This window comes from Sorex araneus, chromosome 4 (genome assembly GCF_027595985.1).
Source record: "Sorex araneus isolate mSorAra2 chromosome 4, mSorAra2.pri, whole genome shotgun sequence".
Classification (NCBI taxonomy): Eukaryota; Metazoa; Chordata; class Mammalia; order Eulipotyphla; family Soricidae; genus Sorex; species Sorex araneus.
In genome coordinates this window covers 209125825-209139420 of record NC_073305.1, presented here as the reverse complement: position 1 = coordinate 209139420, position 13596 = coordinate 209125825, and the positions used below count along the sequence as shown (strand labels likewise).

Genomic DNA, 13596 nt, shown 5'->3' with positions numbered 1-13596 from the left:
TTACTTTAGAGCAATGTCCTTTTTGTATAGACACAGGAAGGCAGTTGATGCTCTGCTCTTGTTACTTTGGAGTTAATTGACTCCAAATAATATTTACTCCTGGGTATCTGTCATACTTACTTGACTTAAGCCTCAGTTGCCCTTGTTCCTAGCACCCAATAAAGAGGGTTCCAATGAAGGGACTGGATGGACCCAGGGCAAGCTGTAAGCTACCCCGGCATTGAAAAGGGACAGGCCAAGCACCATAAAACTTATAATTATTAGAGGTATCATGGTTTTTTTTTTTTTTTTTTTTGCTTTTTGGGTCATACCTGGTGATGCACAGGGGTTACTCCTGGCTCTGCACTAAGGAATCACTCCTGGCGGTGTTCAGGGGACCATATGGGATTCTGGGAATCGAGCCTCGGTTGTTTCGCATGCAAGGCAAATGCCCTACCCACTGTACTATATCATGCTTGGTCATAGTCTACTTTCAGCCTGCATCTCCCATCCTGAGTGTACCCTCCTAGCACCCTTTACTTGGTGGTCCCTTCTGTATCTGAGCTGCCTTTACCCCCACGATGCGAGGCCAGCTTTATTGCAAACCACAACACCCCAAAGGAGAGAGAGAGCAAAAGGAAATGCCCTGACATAGAGGCGGGATGGGATGGAGGGGATGGGATGGGGGTGGTGGGAGGGATGCTGGGACCATTGGTGGTGGAGGATGGGCACTGGTAGAGGGATGGGCATTCGATCATTGTATGACTGAAACGCAAGCACGAAAGTTTGTAAGTCTGTAACTGTACCTCACAGTGATTCACTAATCACTGTATCACTGCCATCCCATTGCTCATTGATTTGCTCGAGTGGGCACCAGTAACATCTCCATTGTGAGACTTGTTGTTACTGTTTTTGGCATATTGAATATGCCACAGGTAGCTTGCCAGGCTTTGCTGTTTGGGTGAGATACTCTCAGTAGCTTGCCGGGCTCTCCAAGAAGGGCGGAGGAATCGAACCTGGGTCAGCCACGTGCAAAGCAAACGCCTTACTGGCTGTGCTATGGTTCCAGCCTGATTCACTAATAAAAAATAAAAAAGCAACAACTTGTAATTATTATGAGTTAAAAGCACAGTCATGGAGGAAGACTAGCATGAGGGACAGTGGGAGATGGGAATGAGGGGCAGGGACAAGCTGGAATGGGGGACATGGTGATACAGGAAGGCACCCTGGGAGAATGGAATAAACGGCTACTGATCACCAACCAGCGGGACAGCCCTGTTTCCTCCCTCTTGCACCTGTGGGTGGCTGCCGGCCGGGGTAGGGAAGCGGCTCCTGACCACCTAACACATGCACCACAGAGCATGTCTACACATTTTGCAAACACACAATAGCCCAGCCTAGTTTGATTCCCAGCACCACATATAAGCACCGTCAGGAGTAACCTCTGAGCACAGAGTCAGGAGAAATTCCTGAGCACAGCTCCACGTGTTTCTAATACCCTTTAGACCCTGCTAAAAGCTTAGAGCTAGTTGGATACTTCAGGAGCCCAGATGACAGTTCTGGGGCTGAAAGGCTCCCAGTATGCAAAATTTAAACTTCAGCCATGAAACATACCACTTCTGTCTGTCCATAGCCCTCGTAGAGCTCCAGCCCAGTTTGTGCCTTCCACTGTTCCATCACCTCGGGGTTCAGCGGCTCCCCTCCCGTCAGGCAGTGTCGGAGCTTCTTGAATTTGTAGCTGGAAAGACAAGGTTGAGGAGGGTCTTAGGGGAAGAAGTGTGTGGGACTTCTGTTGCAAGATACTTAGGATGCGTTGGGGCTGGAGCGATAGCACAGCGGGTAGGGCGTTTGCCTTACACGCGGCCGACCTGGGTTCGATCCCTGGCATCCCATATGGTCCCCCAAGCACCGCCAGGAGTAATTCCTGAGTGCAAAGCCAGGAGTAACCCCTGAGCATCGCTGGGTGTGACCCAAAAAGCAAAAAAAAAAAAAAGATACTTAGGATGCGCAAGGGAAAACATTCACTGTATCACTGTAGCACTGTCATCCCGTTGCTCATCGATTTGCTTGAGCAGGCACCAGTAACGTCTTCATTGTGAGACTTGTTGTTACTGTTTTTGGCCTAATGAATAGACCAGGAAAAGAGAAGATACAGATCTTCCCATGTACCTCTTTTTAAATTTTTATTTTATTTTTTCCCATGTACCTCTTAAGGTCTTTTTGCACAAGCATCCGGTATACGGTGGGAGCGCTGCACAGCGTCGTGATGGGGTACGTGGTAAGCGTCTGGATGGTGGAGAGAGAGACACTGACATCAGGAGCGGTTAACTAAAGCCCATGATGAGCTGATGTCTACCACCACTCGGTCTCTCCCAATCACGTGTCCATCTCATAGTCGCATAAGAATAATAGAGTCAATATTACCCCGTTGCCAAGAGTGACTCTATGCCTGTTGGGAAATTTCAAGTTTTGGAAAGAATATATACATATATTAAAAGAATAGACAATCAAATGAACAAAAGGCAAACTGCTGAACTTGAGAATAGGCTCCAAGCATGAGCTAGTTATTTCACTCACATCTGCAAATTATATTACCTTGTGTGGTAGAGTCCTGAAAACTCCTGACTCTAGACGCACCAAGACAATGTTGATTATTTTGTTTGTTTGTTTTGGGGCCACACCTGGTGATGCTCAAGGGTTCCTCCTGGCTCTATACTCAGAAATTACTCCTGGTGGTACTCTATGGATCATAGGGAATGCCAGGGATCGAATCTGGGTTACATGCATGCAAGGCAAGCACCCTACCTGCTGTGCTATCTTTCTGGGCCAACAATTATTTTTTAAAAATCAGTCCTTTGAGTGGACTAATTAAATACATAAGATGTGTGTGTGTGTGTGTGTGTGTGTGTGTGTGTGTGTGTGTGTGTTTGTTGAGGCCTGGTGCCAGCTGGCAGTGTTCAAGAGCTACTTCTTTTTTTTTGGGGGGGTAGGGTCACAGCTGGCAATGCTCAGGGGTTACTCCTGGCTCTGCACTCAGGAATTACTCCTGGTGGTGCTCAGGGGACCGTATGGCATGCTGGGAATTGAACCCGGGTTGGCAGAGTGCAAGGCAAATGCCCTACTGGCTGTGCTATTGCTCCAGCCCCAGGAGCTATTTCTGTCTGTTATTCTGGGTTGTGATTGGGGAAAGACTACGTTTTATTATATAATTAATATTTGTGTAAATATTTCATGTGTTTATATTATTTATGAATATTTATAATGATTATGCTATATTTATATTATTGATATAAATCTAAACATTTATGTTAATTATAAACCAGTGTTCACTGCATGTAAAGAAAGCTCCTTAACACCATATATCTTCAGACCCATCAGTCAGACTTTTTTAAAATTCCTTTTCTTAATGGTTTAAGGTTTGTTGGGCTCATACTGTTAGTTCCTTAAAATCAAATAATGAGTGCAAGAAAGATTGCATTCATCTGCGGAATATAAAGCAGCAGAATGGGAGACTAACGTGCAAGAGTAGTAGAGATAAGGGCCAGGAGGACTGCTCCACGGCTTGGAAACTGGCCTCACATGCTGGAGGAAAAGGCAGCTCAAATAGAGAAGGGAACACTAAGTAAAGGATGTTGGGAGGACCCATTTTGGTTGAAAGATGCGTGCCAAAAGTAGACTATAGACCGAACATGATGGCTGCTCAATACCTCTATTGCAAACCACAACACCCAGAAGGAGAGAGGGAGCAAAAGGGGATGCCCTGCCACAGAGGTGGGGTGGGGTGGAGGGGACAGGGGGTGGGGGGTGGGGAGTGATGGTGGTGGTGGGAGGGATTCTGGGACCATTGGTGGTGGAAAATAGGCACTGGTGGAGGGATGGGTACTCAATCATTGTATGACTGAAATGCAAACACAAAAGTCTGTAAGCCTGTACCTCAAGGTGAATCACTAATTAAAAAATAAATAAATAAAATTAAAAAATCAAATAATGACTATTATTAACTATCTCTAGAGAAATACTCATGATTTAAAGAGTAGGGCAGTTGCCACCTCTTCCTGGAAGCCTTCACTGAAGACTCTGGGCCCGTGATGGGGTGTAGAGCTCTAGAAGAATATATCCCAGTGTATAACCTGGTGGGTTCACCTTCTGCCCACAGTTGACCTTAAGGAGAACAGCATGACCATCTAACCAGCCCATTCCATAGGTGAAAATGGGAAGATCACTGAATTTTAACGGTTAAGGATAATACTAAGGGGCTGGAGAGATAGCACAGCGGGTAGGGCGTTTGCCTTGCACGAGGCCGACCTGGGTTCAAATCCCAGCATCCCATATGGTCCCCTGAGCACCGCCAGGGGTAATTCCTGAGTGCAGAGCCAGGAGTAACCCCTGTGCATCGCCAGGTGTGACCCAAAAAGAAAAAAAAAAGGATAATACTAAAGGAGATCTTTCTAGGAAAAAAAATTTCCTTTCAGAGAATTTCTGCTTTGGCACTTTTGTGAATATGAATTGGCAATTCATATTAGATATCAACATTTAAGAGAATGTTGGGGCCAGAGTAACAGTACAGTGCAATCAGAGCAATAGTACAGAGCAATAGTACAGTGGGTACAAGGTACCCACCCCTTGTACCTGGGGTTGATGGATCCAGGTTAGATTCCCCAGCATCCCATATGGTCCTACAGGCATTGCCAAAAGTGATTTCTAGGTGCAGAGCCAGGAGTCACCCCCGAGCAGCACCAGATGTGGCCCCCAAATGAAACAAACAAGCCCCACGTCCCCCCTAAAAAGATTTTAGAGAATGTTTTTCAAGAGGTTCGTCTAAGCTATCAAAATTTCCATGGACCAGGAATCAGTTTTAGTCTGTAAATGAGAATTTTCATGTGTGTGTCCTGGCTCCCTAGATTTCAATAGTATAAATACAAAAGGGTGTTAAGTCCATAAAAAGTCTTATAGCACTTTATTTGGAAAATAAAAATATTCTTACTTTAACATCTATACTTAACATATTAAATAAGACATATTAGTATTATATAATAAACCTATTAGTCACTATATTGATATGTTTAATATCACATTAAAGGTATTAAACATTTTTGTTTAAATGTTATAGAATCTTTCATATTTAAAAAAGTTATTCTTATTTTACAAATGTAGGTTTTGAAATGACTTTTCTATAAAATTATAAAATTTTATAAATCTGATCTAGAGAGTTTAGTTCTTATTATTACCCTCCATTTCTCTTAAGATCCTCAAGCCACCTTGTCAGACCAGTTACCAGAATAAGAGGTGAAGAGAAGTAAATAGCTTCTATTTACACACAGGTGTGGTAATAATTTAATAACATGCATTTTGTTAAATGTGATTGTTTTTCATGGTTGAAAATAATGGCTTTCACTGCCTATTTCTAAAGAAATCAGTGTCATCTGATACCTCTACCTACCTGTCCGTAGCAGAGAAGGAAGGGCATGCTTGCTTTCCAGAAGAATGTTGAGTTTGGAGATCAACAAAGTGAGAAACATGTGAGCAGAATGGAAATTTTTCAGGAGAAAGGTGAACCTACCTTCAGCGTCTTCAAACGGATTCTGATTTATTGGCTATTGTCTTAGTTTCACTGAGTCAGGAACCAAAGGTTTGTGTAGAGTTGAGATTCTAATCGGTTATTTAGAACCAGACTTTTAAGCAGTCACAGATTTAGCAACATTAGAAAATCCTGAACAATGTAAAAAACATGGGTGGATTGTATGCCTGCGAATCTGGTGCATATTCCCTCTCCACTCAGTTAAATAGATTCAAAAGCCAACTCTGGGAGACTTTGTTTCCTAAAAAGAGGAAGGAATTCCATAATCCCAGGATGCCCCGAATGCTAAGGAAGCATTTCTGTGTTGTTTGGAGGAAGAAGGGAAAGATGCAGTTAGAAGTCACGACTCACATCTAGAAAGATGTCAGTATCAAACTGAGCCATCCGATGCACAAAGACACAAGCTCCCTGCAGCCAGGAAGAAAACACACTGCCAATCGCAGCCTTGATCCAGCCAGTGTCAGACATGTTCCAGATGATATCGGAGGACTTCAGGTCTAACCAATACCTAAATGATATGGAGAAGGAATAAGTCAGATGAAATAAATAAACAAACAAAGAAAACCTTCAGCAATAGGAAAACAGTAAAAAATGGTGTCTTTGAGGACAGGTCAGAACCTAATTATTACAGAAGCCCTGAAGAAGTTTGAGGGAATTCTACCTCTCATTTTGATTTTTCAGAATCCTACTGGAACTCAGAGTGGAGTTAAAAGTTGCACTGGGCACAATTTTCCAAGTTTTTCCTTTAATGCAACAAATGTTCATTGAGCAAATATTGTACGCGAGTGACTTTTCTACCTAATGTAGTGCTCACGACAGATGGGTCTGCTCTCATTTTAGGCAGGCGAACGTCAATAGGCATACAATAAAATGAACAGGAATATAAGTGAATATGATTTCAAATTGAGACATGTGGAATAAGGAAAAAATATGGACATTTCTCAAATACTAGAAATTGAGCTTTCCCAAGCTATACCGCTCCTGAGGAATATACCCTATGACCCAACAATATAATGCAGAAAAGCCATCTGCACTCCTATGCAGAACCCCACAGACAGATTTAGGAAGGATTTTGAGATGTTAAGATTTAAAACAGAGGGACTGGAGAGATAGTACAGTGGGTAAGCATTTGCCTTAAACAGAGCTGGCCAGGTTTGGTCCCCGGCACCATGTATGACCCCTGAATCTTTCCAGGAGTGATCCCTGAGCACAGCTGGGTGTGCTGTGCTACCTCAACACTCCCCAAAAAGGAAAAGTGGCATAGACTTTCCATTTTACAGTTTTTGGACCAAGGATAGACACATTTTTCTCATTGAGTGACTGAAATTCTAATTAAACACTTGACATCTTTCTGGCCTTTGGAAATCGTAAGAGTTTGAGTCAATAGAGCAACTGAAAATTTAAGGTATTTCAGTAATATAGAAGGTCAGTAAACAAGATAGAGGGAGAGAAATGACAAGTTTATTATGTAAAATATGCCTAAATAGCTTAGTTGCCTAAATTATAAATGCACAAGTCAGAGTCAAAGCATATCAATAAAAATTCAAAGAACTAACCAGAAATTTGAACTGATATCTAAGAGAGACTTTGCAATGTGACTCTAACCAAATTAAAAGCAGAAAAATAAATAAAAAGCAACAGTCTTTAGAGGAGTAAAATAGGATCTCTAGACTCAGAATAGAATATATTAAATATCTGGCTTTTGAGAAAATTAATATAAATATATTACTACCAATAAATGATAAATGTACTAATGGTAAATGGGCTGGAGCGATAGTGCAGCGGGTAGGGCGTTTGTCTTGCACGTGGCTGACTCAGGTTCGATTCCTCTGCCCCTCTTGGAGAGCCCGGCAAGCTACTGAGAGTATCCCACCGCACGGCAGAGCCTGGCAAGCTACCCGTGGCGTATTTGATATGCCAAAAACAGTAACAACAAGTCTCACCATGGAGACGTTACTGGTGCCTGCTCAAACAAATCAATGAGCAACCGGATGACAGTGATACAGTGACCTGGCAAAAAGAAGACAGAGATACTGTTCTGGGGATTGACTAAAGGCTGATTCCTAAGTTCTTGCCTGGTAAATTGGTTAGATGAAGCTATTTACCGACCTGAAGTTGGACAGGAAGACCAACACTTTTATTTAGTAGGTGTTACCTTGGATGTAAAGAAAAGTCAGCCAAAATAGAAGTGTTCACTAGGCAGTTGAAGATAAACCGGTAACTCAGGAGAGAGTGTAGCATAAACAAAGTGAATTTCCTTCATACCGTCCACAGAGGGTGTACCCAATTCCAAGGCTGCTCTGAGAATGCTGAGCCATCTTAGGGGAGCCTGTGGTCCCACTGGTGAAATAAATGGCCATCGGTTCTTGACTTCCTGTATCCACACAGTTGTGCTCTGAAGAGGCAGATCTGTAAAACACGAACCCACAAATAATGGCAGATCAGTTTGACAATGATATTTTTCTTGCTCTGGTACTTAAGACGTCATTATCTTGGTACCAGATTATCAACAGATGAAGAGAACTGAATCCAAATTCACCCTGATTTTAAGGACTCTTAGAGGGAATTTTCAAGCTTAATATTAAGAGGTGACAGCTCAAGTTTCCCTCTCATTTTAGAAAGAGCCACCTCCAAACTAAATAGCTAAGCCATCTTTCAATATCATTAACAATAGTATGAGCATTAACTTCTCAAATATTTTTCCCAAGTGCTTTTGCTTATACATTTTGAAAGTCAGTATAAAATCCTGTGAATTGTTAATAAATATCTGCATATCATATAAATAGTTAATAAATAGCATCCTTTTATTCTTCTTTGTTCTATAAAATTGATTTTGTTCATGAATCATGTGTTATCATATACTTCAGGGAAAATTGTTTCCTATGTAGCTCCAGAGTGTGACCCTTTTTTTTTGGAGGTCCCGCACCTGCCTGTGCTCAGAGTTTACTCTTGGCTCTGCACTCAGGGATTACTCCTGGTGGGCTCAGATATGGGGTGCCAGGGATTGAAAACAGGTTAGCCATATACAAGGCAAGCACCTTACCTGTTGTAGTATTGCCCTAGATTGATGTGAGAAAACCATAGCAATCCCTTTCTTGCATGTAAGTGATTTAGTTTTTAGCTAGTGACCAAGTCATGATTTTAAAGGTTGAAGGGAAGTGTTTAATTTAGAAGTCAGTCATGAGAAGGAAATTCTGCCTTCCCACCCATCTTGTTTTCTATCCTTTCTGTATTTGTTGGGAAAGTAGTTGATGTTTGGAATTACCCTAGCCATTTTGAGACAAATGAATCTGGGTTCTTGCTAACTTCGCCAAACCACTGAATTAGCCTCTCTAATTGCATCCTATAGCTTTGTACTTCTGATTTGCCATATAATAAGATTGTATGGTTCAACTCACTCCTATTCCTAAAGCCAAGAGCATCCTAATTGCTAACAATGTCTGTGTAAGATTGTCTGCGATGCCATGTCTCCAATTCCTTCCCTTCCTGTACAGACCTGCTACTCTGAGTCTTGGAGTCAGTGTCCTTCTCTCCTTGAATTTTGAATTTCTTCTGTCTTGAGTCTCCTTGAATGATTTTCTTTGATGACAGTGGCAGAGGCTCTGAAATGTTCACCGAGGCTTCAAGAGGCTTTATCATTTTTAGTTTCACTGGGTGTCTCTATGGGAATGAGTATGCACGGCCCAGACACTGTATGGAAATGTTCAGATTATGTTGCCAGAGAGAGAGGTTATGTGCCGGATAAGTGAGGGACTTTAGTCAACCAGAGCCTTAGACTTGTCAGTGGACCCATTTGGATCCTCCAGATCTAGTTAAATTTATGTATATCACTGTATCATTGTATCACTGTCATCCCATTGCTCATCGATTGCTCGAGCAGGCGCCAATAACACCTCCATTCATCCCTGTCGCATGCTAGTGTAGCCCAATGGTGTCTGCTAACTCAGGGAACATGAAGAACATGCTATTGTTACTGTTTCTGGCATATCGAATATGACATGGGTAGTTTGCCAGGCTCTTCTGTGCAGGCAGGATATCCTTTATAGCTTGCCAGGCTCTCCGAGAGGTATGGAAAATGAGTAGGGAGTGTCTTATGATGTGTCCAGGAATATGTTCACTCATATATGAAGTCTGGCCCAAGCATGTGAGAAGAGGCCTGGAGTGTGGCAGCGGTTGGGTTGTGGAGGTCGGCTGCCGGGACTGGGTCCCTTGGGACGGGGAGGGCTCTCACCTGCCCCCCTCCGGGGTGCCCTGAGTAAAAACAGTCTTATGTAAATATATCAATTTAAAAATAAGTATTTATATCGAGTTGGTCAAGCAGGCACCAGTAACGTCTCCATTGTGAGACTTGTTATATAGATTTATATATACACACATACATGCATACATATATATGTATATTTATATCAGAGACAAGTGGCCTCTGCTGAGAAATGCATGAACTTCTAACCCACAGAATCATGAGCAAATAATAAATTGCTACTTTATAAGACTAAGTCTGGGGATAAAAATGCCTGAGTTTTAAAAATTATTATTATTATTATTATTATTATTATTATTATTATCTTTTGGGCCACAACCAGCCATGCTCAGATAGCACTCCTGGCAGGTTCAGGGGGCCATCTGAGGTGCCAGGGATAGAACCTGGGTTGGCCACATGCAAAGCAAAAACCCTATTCTCTATACTGTCTCTCCACGCGCAGCCTGAGTTTTTTAAAGTCATGTATCTATTTTTAATTTCCTGGCTCGAGGGAAATAGGATTATGATGTTTTAATTCATAGCTTTTTGAGTTTTGGGGAGGGGTGGGGGTACTTTTAGTGGATTTCCTCCTGGCTCTGTGCTTGGGGAAAATCTTTGGGGACCATAGGAAGTGCTGGGGAATCAAACCTGGGTCTGTGAATGCAACGTAGCTTGCTGTACTACTCTCTGGCTCTTGCTCTACTCAATTAATCTTGAATGAGTAAGATTGCCATAAAAATATAAAATGGTGTGTATTTTTATGTGTCTTTTGGCCATTTGTATTTCTTCTTTGAGGAAGTTTCTGTTCATTTCTTCTCCCCATCTTTTGATGGGTTTGGATTATTTTTTTCCTGTAGAGTTCTACCAGGGCCTTATATATCTTGGATATTAACCTCTTATCAGATATGTATGGGGTAAATATCTTTTCCTTATCTGTATATCTGTGGCTTTCTTTGTATCTTGGTCACTGTTTCTTTTGAGGTGCAGAAGCTTCTTAGTTCAATGTAGTCCCATTCGTTTATCTTTGCTTCCCCTTGCTTGGTCAGTGGTGTTTCATCTTTAAAGACGCCTTTAGCTCCAATGTCATGGAGGCTAATACCCAAGGACAGGAGAAACGAGGACGGTAGTAACAAGGGCCAGGAGGGTTAGTCCACAGTCGGAAGCCTGCTTCAAGTGCTTGGGAAAAAGCTGTTAGGATAGAGAAGGGACCACCACGACAAAGATAGTTGGAAATGATCACTCTGGACAAGAGCTGCATGCTGAAAACAGGTAAAGGAACAAACATGATACCCTCTCAGTATCTGTATAGCAAACCACAATGCCCCCAAAGAGAGGAACAGATGGGGGGCAGGGAGAGAGATAGAGAGACAGAGACAGAGAGACAGAGACAGAGAGGGACAGAGACTGAGAGACAGAGACAGAGAGACAGACAGAGATAGAGAGACAGAGACAGAGATAGAGAGACAGAGACAGAGAGGGACAGAGACAGAGAGACAGAGGCAGAGACACAGACAGAGAGACAGAGGCAGAGACAGAGACAGAGAGACAGAGACAGAGACAGAGAGGGCAAAGAAAAGTGCCTGCCATAGAGATAGACTCAGGAAGGGGAGTGGCAGGAGGGAAACTGGGGTCACTGGTGGTGGGAAATGGAGGGATGGGTGTTGGAACATTGTCTGACTGAAATCTAACCACAAACAGCATTGTAACTGTGTATCTCATGGTGACTCAATAAAAACAAAAAAAGAAAAAGAAAAAAACCTTTGTGTATATCCATACACATCCTATTGTTATAAAATATTAATGTGGTTTCCTAGGAAACTTGCCTCAACTTGCCCCAACTGTCCTCCCTCAAAGAGCAAGCTGATTCGATTTTTAAATTTTTTTTAAATATATAAGATGACTTTGATATGTATCAAGTTGGAGAAATGCAGATATTTTTCCCTAGGAAAAACTCAACACACCAACACTCTTATATTGAATTATCCCTGATCTAACATAAAAACCTTTAGGTAAAAGCTTTACATTTTAATTTTATTTTATTAAGAGAAGAGGCATTCCAATCTCTGAGTCACAAAGTAATTTTTCAAGCAGTCACCGCACTATCTGACTTGTCTCTCTTTCATTGGCTGAGTTATGCTGCTCCGGATTTTTCAGAACTGATTTGAATGCTGATGACTTTCAGATTTTTATCTTTAAGAATTCTGAACCTGAGACTCAACGGTCTGCTAGACATGTGGACATTCTTAGACCTCTTCATCGCCATATGTCTAGCTTTATTTATTTAGTTGGGACAGATCAGACTGGTTTGGCAGCTGCTCCCAGAATGGTGATGAGGGATCAGGTAGGGTTCTTGCATGCAAGTCATGAGCTCCAGTATTGTTCCAGTCCTTGGAATCTTCTCTGGACTTCTTTAAATCCAACTTTAAACTTCCTAGCTACTGGGTCTTTCTCCTGAGTAAGCCCCGCTAACTGATCCAAATTAAAAAGCTAAGGACTCCTTCCTTAGTCCTCACATACAAAACAAATCTCCAAGTCTTTCTGGTTCTTTAATTTGCCTCTTTTTCTGTATTCTATTTGTTAGAGCTCAGATTTAGACCATAATTAGTGTCCAAGATTCTCCCTCCCTCCCTCCCTCCCTCCCTCCCTCCCTCCCTCCCTCCCTCCCTCCCTCCCTCCCTCCCTCTCTCCCTCCCTCCCTCCCTCCTGCCCTACTTCCCTCCCTTCCTCTCTTCCTTCCTCTCTTCCTCTCTCTCTCTCTCTCTCTCTCTGCTTTTGAGCCACACTCAGAGGTGCTTGGGGTTTACTCCTGGCTCTGCACTCAGGAATCACTCCTGGCAAGCTTGGAGGACCATATGGGATGCCAAGGATTGAACCTTGTTGGACCGCATGCAAGGCAAGAGTCTTGAACCTCTATACTTTCTTTCTCCTCCAGGATTGTCTTTCTGATTCCAATCTGGTTATTTTCTTGTTTCCAAATAAATCCTCTCAACAGTTTCCAAATGGATCCTTAAAAACTTCAAGTAGGCTTTGACACTTCCCTTCTTAAAATTCACCAATGGCTCCCCTTGTTTACAGGGTTCATATGAAAGGGTTAGCATTGACAAGAGATGTTCAGTTATTTAGTTAGTTTTGGGGTCACACCTGGGCTACTCCTGGATTTCTTTTATTAGTTTTCTGGTCACACCTCAGGGGCTACTCCTGGATTTCTGCTCCAGGGTTGCTCCAGCTCTGAGGGCTACGCTGAGGAGCCAGGAGCTGAATTTGACTTTTCAGCAGAGAAAGCATGAGCTCAGCCCTTTGAACTGCCTTCCCGACAGCTGTACAATATCTAGAAGAGGATGCCACGATCTGGCCTCTGCTTGCTCTTGTGGCCCTTATCTGAATTCATATTCTGGGGGCTGGAGTGATAGCATGGGGGATTAGGGCATTTGCCTTGCACGCAGCCAACCCAGGTTCAATTCCCAGCATCCCATATGGTCCTCCAGCACCACCAGGAGTGCAGAGCCAGGAGTAACCCCTGTGCATTGCTGGGTGTGACCCAAGAAGAAAAAAAAATGAATTCATATTTTGTCCTCCAGGCACTCAAAAAGGCTCAATTCCTGTACTGTGTAGGGTACATTTTGCTTCTATATCTTTGCTCATACTGTTTTTGCCTGAAAAAAATGCTCCATGCCTCCAAGACGAAACTCTAAGGTTTTGGACTCCCAGGAAAGAGTAGTTGTTTTTTTTTTATGTGGTAGGAAAAGAGAAATTTCAGAGTGGCCCATCAGTTTGACCTCTTGCACATCCTTTATCAATT

General features: G+C 42.6%; 1 protein-coding gene across 1 annotated transcript in view; it reads right to left on the bottom strand.

Moving 5' to 3' along the window:
* ACSM4 (acyl-CoA synthetase medium chain family member 4) overlaps positions 1–13596 on the bottom strand; it is a 40818-nt gene that overhangs the window by 11347 nt on the left and 15875 nt on the right. The window contains exons 4-7 of the mRNA XM_004604100.2: positions 7823–7966; positions 5909–6065; positions 2186–2265; positions 1594–1717 (exon numbers count right to left, since the gene is read on the bottom strand). Of these exons, the coding sequence (XP_004604157.2) occupies positions 1594–1717; positions 2186–2265; positions 5909–6065; positions 7823–7966 (505 nt within the window). The remainder of the gene's footprint in view (positions 1–1593; positions 1718–2185; positions 2266–5908; positions 6066–7822; positions 7967–13596) is intronic.